Genomic DNA, 7933 nt, shown 5'->3' on the forward strand with positions numbered 1-7933 from the left:
ACAGCACAGAAGAGGAGTGATCAAAACAGTTTGATTCAAATTCATTGGTACTCTTGAGTTTCAAGAGTGATGCTATTTGTCAAATTCAAAATGGTTGAAGACTAGCATCATTCTTGAAACTCCAGAGTACCAATGAATTTGTAAAAAAATTGTTGACTGTCACCGCGAGGAGAGTGGATAACTGTGGCAATTCTAGAGCTAATACATGCAACCAAATGGATTGATAGATCTCAAGGGTGTCATTATGCCTATAATGAACATACACATCTGTTTTATATTGTTTTATCATTATTATTATTAATGGTGAGAGACCTAAATGACAGGTCCCAGATGTTTAATTTCAACAGATATGTCTGTTTCAGTTGTGAAACCTCCCGTGTTTAATGAAGAAGAGCTGAAAGCAAGCTACGATTCAGCACAGAAGAGGAGTGATCACCTGGCTCAGGTAAGATATTTTCTTCAGGTATCCTTGTTATCGTCGTCATCGTCATCATTATTTAATGTCCACGTTCCATGCTGGTATGGGTTGGATCATTTGAGAGGATCTGCTGGAAGGGAATCCAGCTGTAGAAACTCTGTCAACGCAGATATCGGAGCACGATGCAGTTCTTGGAGTCATCAAATTCTAACTGACCATTCAACCCATGCCAGCATGGGACATGGATGTTAAATGATGAGGATGATGGTGATGAGGGAAAAACACAACTTCATGGAAGATCAAAGGCTTGATGAATTTTGTTTTTCATTTTCAAAACAGCATGATCCATCATTCATCATCGTTTAACGTCTGTTTTCCGTGCTAGCATGGGTTGGACATTTCGACCGGGGTCTGGGAAGCCAGGAGGCTGCACCAGGCTCCAGTCAGATCTGGCAGTGTTTCTACAGCTGGATGCCCTTCCTAACGTCAACTACTCCGTGAGTGTAGTGGGTGCTTTTTACGTGCCACCGGCACAGGGGCCAGGGGAGGCTGGCTGTAGCATGACCCACTGTTTGAATCTTGGCTTTTGTCTCTATTGTGTGCTTCCATCTCTTATATATTAATTCGTTTCTGTTACAAACACACACACACGTACTCACAGGAACTCACACACATGTCAAAAGTGTAACCCAGAATAGATGCTAACTTTAAATCCTCGTTTGAAGAGAAAAAAATTTGATCTTCATCTCTATATTTGACCTTACTCTTGTCAGTGGATTTGCTAGACAGAAAGAGGACTGTCTCTCATGCATCACACACACACACACACACACACACACACAGATGTAGACACATGCACACATTTGAGGCTCAATTTTTGTTTCTGTCAACCAAATCTACTCATGACGATTTGGTCAGCCTGGGGCTATACTGTACAACACTTTTCATTTCTCCTAAGAAAACGAGAGAGAGAGAGAGAAAGAGAGAGAGAAAGAAAGAGAGAGAAAGAAAGAAGAGAGAGAGAGAGAAAGAAAGAGAGAGAGAGAGAGAGAAAGAAAGAGTGTGTGTGTGTGTGAGAAAGAGAGAAGGCTGGATTGGTTTCTTGTGTATTTTCCTCTTTGTAAATTATTACATAATGTTTTGTTGTGTTTTAAAATCGATCGATATTTCAACATTTGAACATTTGCCTATTTACCTGTTTATTTAATTCCAGCTACTGAATGAAAGCGAAGCAACTGTGATGCGCTTGACCGAACAGGCCAAAATTCTGAAGCAAGAAATCCGTCGTTTAGAGCGGAACCAAGAAAGAGAGAAAGAATCGGCCAATTTAGAGTATTTGAAGAATATTTTCCTCAAGGTATATATATTATCATAGATTGCTTTATACATCATTACAATTGCCATCACCTCTGTGGAGCCCTACATTCGAATTATATATACTATACACACATATACAGGCGCAGGAGTGGCTGTGTGGTAAGTAGCTTGTTTACCAACCACATGGTTCCGGGTTCAGTCCCACTGCGTGGCACCTTGGGCAAGTGTCTTCTACTATAGCCTCGGGCCGACCAAAACCTTGTGAGTGGATTTGGTAGACGGAAACTGAAAGAAGCCCGTCGTATATATGTATATATATATATATATATATGCATGTGTGTGTTTGTGTGTCTGTGTTTGTCCCCCTAGCATTGCTTGACAACCGAAGCTGGTGTGTTTACCGATAGAGACCGATAGAATAAGTACTGGGCTTACAAAAGAATAAATCCTGGGGTCGACTTGCTCGATTAAAGGCGGTGCTCCAGCATGGCCGCAGTCAAATGACTGAAACAAGTAAAAGAGTAAAGAGAGTATATGTATGTACTTGTTTTTGTGTGTTTGTTGGAATATGTAGTCTGAAGGAGGTTTAACAACGAAGTCTCTAAGATAATCAAAATCGGTGCCAGATTAGCTAATGTAGTCCTAGATACACTGTGGCTGAAGGACAGAAAGATAAGATATGGGCTGGTCAGATTCGAAAAAGCCTTTGAATATCATAGGGTTGCTCATTCAGGACACCGACCATGGTTTTGGTGGGGGCTAAACTACTACTACTACCACCACCCCTACTACCACCACCAACTACTATTACTATCCCCTACTACTATCACCCCTCCTCCTCCTCCTACAAACCCCCTATTACTACTACCACCATCACCCCTACTACTACTACTACCACTACCACCACCACCGCTACTACTACCACCACCACCACCCCTACCACTACTCCTACTCTTACTACCACCCCTACTACTACTCCTACTATTACTACTACTACTACTACTACTACTACTACTACTACTACTACTCATGTGTTTTGTATTTCCAGTTTGTAATGTTGAAAGCTGGAGATGAGAGACAAATGTTGATCCCAGTTATTTGTACAATGTTAAAATTGAGCCCCGAAGAGAAAACACAGCTAACAGCAATCGCCCAAGGTAGGGTCATCACTTTTATATATTAAAAAAAACAAAACAAAACTTCCATAATTCTTTTTGTTTTTTTTTGCTGCTCTTTTCTTTATTTCAATATTTTGAACCTGAATTATTTTTGTATTTGATTTTAATTGTTTTTAAAAATTATTGTTTTTTTATGATGATTTTACATATTCATTCTTGATATGTTTCTGGCCGGTCCAAATTATTAGTATTAGGGGACTTTGGGACACCTGGTGTTTCAACCTCATTGTATCTCCTCAGTCAAAGGTACCTTGAACTTATGAATCTAATAAGTTTGTGGTGCTTGTTTAGAACTTCAGCAAACAAATTATCTCCTGATAAGTACCAGTTGAATACTGGGGTTGATGTAATTCACTTACACCTTCCCCCCTAATCCCAAATTGCTGCTTTGTTCCAAGATTTGAAACAATTACTATATATATATATATATATACACACACACACACACATACATACACACTCATATACATACATACATACACACGCACATATACATACATACATGCATGTATATATATATATATATATATATATATATATATTGGTGAATTGAAGAAATGGAGCTGAACGCAGATTGAACAGAAATCGTTTTATTTTGGTCAATTTTGTCGGTGGCCCTCCCATTTGACAGGGGCAGAAGGCAGTGCAACCTTTGTGTCTCCGAATCTTCCATATTTTGTTTGCCAGAGGCCGGATGGTAAACGGGCTTTTACAGTCGGCTTTTCGATGCCCCCATTGGCGGCGTTACACTTATTTGGCTTTTAATAGCGTTTATAAATAATACGGCACCCATAGCCTTGGTAACAAATTCTGAAATAGCCTTTAAGATATCTACGATTAACCACTGCAAGGGGAATTACTCCTGTAAGATAAAGGGGCTTGGTTTTTTTTTCACAACGGGGGGTTTCCTGACAAGGCAGGCTTAGATGAACACACACACACATAAAACATAATATATATTTTTTTTTCTGCCACCCAACGGTTCTCACTGCAGTAGCCACTGACAGCCGAACGATCAAACGCACACCGTACACAAAAAATGTTTTCTACCCCTACGCCAACACACACATATAGAACAGTATACACACACACGTCTCTAAGTAGATTTTTTCTCGCCCCTTATAAAACATCCAATATTCCTTAAATAGTCAGAACTTTATTCTCGGTCACAAAGAACATCTACCACACCCTCACCCACATGATTGACCGATGCCTGACCCGTTAAATTCTTCAGCCACCGGTTCTCACTACACTGATAAACAGTTTCGCCATGGGCTCTTAGGAGCCTAGTTCGATTTGTTTTTGCTCCGCCTCTGTTCTGTTTTTGTTTTTTCCAACGGATTTCCTATTTTCTTCCTGAAGAGAAAGACACAATATGGTCCCATTATTCAATCGGATTTTGGTAAATTGTGCCTTTCGAAACACGTGTAGAATGAAAAAACGATTTCTGTTCAATCTGCGTTCAGCTCCATTCTTCAATTCACCAATAATATTTTAATTTCAATTATCCGCACCAACGCACGGTTGCAACACCATATGGTTGTACCTCCAACCGTGCTGTTTACTGCTGTGATTTTTGCTACTAAGGTATCGGTTAAACTTTTGATTAATCTACTACAAGATTATTCATCTTTCTATTTCACATAATTATATATATATATATAGCATTTTGTAAGACTTGGTCTTATCGTATATTTGGTAGCAACACCTCAGGAAACTAAGACTGATTTCTTCATTGATGTTCCACCATTGTGTAACATCCCCTTTACCCAGTCTTTCTGTTGTTCTAACGGCAACTCTGCATTCAAAAGTATATCATCTTCTTATCTGCATCGTAGAATACACATTTTCGATGCTTCTAATAAAAGAACAAATATTTGTTTACATTTGTACACACCTGGCTATTCTATAAAGCTAAAGTATTTAGTGTCTAAATTTGGTGGTGATTACGTCAGTGGGCAGTTTAGCTTAATGGTAAAACTCTCTGCCGGAGATTTTGAGGGGTATGAGTTGAACCGTCCAACCCATGCTAGCATCGAAAACGGACGTTAAACAATGATGATGATTGTAGAATCCTCTTTTGCGTTTTTCACTCTCTCTCTCCTGACACACCCACCTACCTGCACACTTTATTGACTAACCAATATGCTTTTGTTTCCTTTTCAGGTGACTCTGCAGCACCACCTGGCAACAACGCCGCAGGAACCTGGGGCTCCTACCTCCATCGATGGTCTGGCATCATGTAAAATATCCACGTGCATCTATTTTTGTCTGTCCTTCCATCCATCTCTCCATCCATCCATCCATCCATCCACCACACACCCACCCACCCACCCATCCGTCCGTCCGTCCGTCGGTCCGACCGTCCGTCTGTCCATTCTGACACCTGCTTTTCCTCATCTCGTCAACCACTTTTACACTACTGCACTCTTCTATTTCTTCCTCCTTGTCGCATCAGCTGTCATCGATTCATCACATACAGGTGTGTGTATATATGTGTGTGTATATGTGGGTAAATACATTTGGATGGCTGCTGACTAAGAGAAAGCAACTGAAAGACATGAATGTCTATTTCTTCATATGACATGCCTTTATGTGTGTGGTGTGTGTGTGTGTGTGTGTGTGTATGTATGAATGTGTGTGTGTATATACACATGCATGTGTGTATGTATGTATGTATGTATATATATATATATATACACACACACACACATATACGTAAATAAATGTATGCGTATGTCTAAATATATATATATATATATACACACACACACATACATACATACATGTATGTGTGTGTCTATATACATACATACATATATATATATACACACATACATGTGTGTGTCTATATATATATGTACATGTGTGTGTGTCTCTCTCTTTATCTCTCTGTCTCTCTCTCTCTCTCTCTCTATATATATATATATATGTATGTGTGTATATATATATAATATATATATATATATATATATATATATATATATATATATACACACACACACATATACATACATGAACATGTGCACATACATAGCGTACATGACAGGTTTCTGTACAGTTCCCTGTTACATTTATGAAATTTACTAACAAGGAATTGATCCACTTAAAGATTATGATATGATTGAAAAATCATTTGCCCAAAGTGCCACCAGCGGAGCATGCAGGCACGTATTATATATATATATATTATATATATATATATACACACACACACATATACATACATGAACATGTGCACATACATAGCGTACATGACAGGTTTCTGTACAGTTTCCCTGTTTACATTTATGAAATTTTACTAACAAGGAATTGATCCACTTAAAGATTATGATATGATTGAAAAATCATTTGCCCAAAGTGCCACCCAGCGGAGCATGCAGGCACGTATGTATATATATATATATATATAACACACACACACACACACACACATGTATGTATGTGCGCACGCTTACATATGAAACCTGGCCCTATGTGGTTGTGAAGCAGATTTCTTAACCCCGCAGCCAAGCCTGTGCCCCTAATGTGTTAAAGACCAGAACCAGGAACCGGTTCTCATCCGATTTGCCAGACATTGTGACACCCTTGAGTTGGGTGCTCACTCAAGACACACTCAGGGGCTGTGAAGCATCTCTGGTTCTGGTCCCTTACTACCATTGGTAACTGCCAACCCTTCCCCACCACATTTATGCAATTAGTCAATGGCGTTACCACTCTCTCTCTCTCTCTGTTTCTCTCTATCTTTCTCTCTCTCTCACTCTCTGCTTATCTCTGTCACTCTCTACTTCTATATCTTTATGTCTCTATGTATCTCTCTCTCTCTGTCTTTCTTGCTCTGTATATATCTCTGTCTCTCTCTACCTCTTTCTCTATCTAACTGTCTCTATCTCTCTCTCTGTTTCTCTCTCTATCTCTCTCTGCTTATCTCTCTGTCATTCTCTACCTCTATATCTTTATGTCTCTATGTATCTCTCTCTCTCCTACTCTCTCTCTCTGCTTCTCTCTCTCTCTCTGCTTCTCTGTCTATCTCTATCTCTCTATATATATCTCTTTCTCTCTAACTCTTTCTTTGTCTAACTGTCTCTATCTCTCTCCCACTCTCTCTCTGCTTCTCTGTCTATCTATCTTTATCTCTTTCTCTCTCTCTACCTTTTTCTCTGTCTGTCTGTCTCTCTCTATCTCTCTTTCTGTTTGTCTCTCTAACTCTGTGTGTCTCTCTCTTTCTGTTTGTCTATTTCTCTGTCTGTCTATCTCTTTCACTAACTCTCTCTCTCTCTCTCTCTCTTTTTTTTTTACCTGTCTCCCTGTCTCTGTCTCCCTGTCTCTCTCTCTCTATCTCAATGCTTATCTCTCTCTCTTTCTATCTCTTCATCTCTCTCACACAGCTTTCATTTATGCATTTTTATGCCATATATACATAATTAAAAAAAGGAAAAGAATTTTGTAAATTTCTCACTCACATGCAGCGTGTGTGTGTGTGTGTGTGTGTGTGTGTGTGTGCATTTGGAAATTATTGTGTAAATATCTGGTCACATATATGTGAAGGCACGTGGCGTAGTGGTTAGAGCGTTGCACTCACCATTGCTAGTTCATGGTTTCAATTCCCAGACTGGGCAGTGCATTTTATTTTATTTTATTTTATTTTATCTAGTTTCAGCTCACGAGCTGTGGCCATGCTGGGGCACCGCATTGTGTTCTTGAGCAACACACTTCATTTCACATTGCTTCAACCCCCCTTTCAATCAAGGGGGCAATGTTGGCCAGCTTGCCCAGCCACCGGAGTAGCATCATTCGAACTCTAAAACGATACAAAGCGCACTGTGACCAGCGATGTGTAACAACCTCTAATAGCCAGATCAGTCACGTGATATATGCATAAATACACACACACACACACAAATGCATGTATGTGCATATACACATATATCTGTGTATGTAAGGATATATATTTCTGTATGTATGTATGTATATAGATATTCATGTATGTTTATCTGTATGTTTTTGTCTATATGCATGT

General features: G+C 39.3%; 1 protein-coding gene across 5 annotated transcripts in view; it reads left to right on the top strand.

Moving 5' to 3' along the window:
* LOC115222011 (GRIP and coiled-coil domain-containing protein 2) overlaps positions 1 to 5470 on the top strand; it is a 133471-nt gene extending 128001 nt beyond the window's left edge. For 4 of the 5 annotated variants that reach the window (XM_036511341.1, XM_036511343.1, XM_029792124.2 and 1 more), the window contains 4 exons: positions 348 to 445; positions 1632 to 1775; positions 2784 to 2892; positions 5080 to 5470. In XM_036511341.1, coding sequence (XP_036367234.1) covers positions 348 to 445; positions 1632 to 1775; positions 2784 to 2892; positions 5080 to 5159 — 431 coding nt within the window. In that variant the 3' untranslated portion in view covers positions 5160 to 5470. The remainder of the gene's footprint in view (positions 1 to 347; positions 446 to 1631; positions 1776 to 2783; positions 2893 to 5079) is intronic. The other variant, XM_029792123.2, reaches the window with a different exon arrangement.
* The last annotated feature ends 2463 nt before the right edge of the window (positions 5471 to 7933 follow it).

Source organism: Octopus sinensis, linkage group LG19 (assembly GCF_006345805.1).
Source record: "Octopus sinensis linkage group LG19, ASM634580v1, whole genome shotgun sequence".
NCBI classification, from domain to species: Eukaryota; Metazoa; Mollusca; class Cephalopoda; order Octopoda; family Octopodidae; genus Octopus; species Octopus sinensis.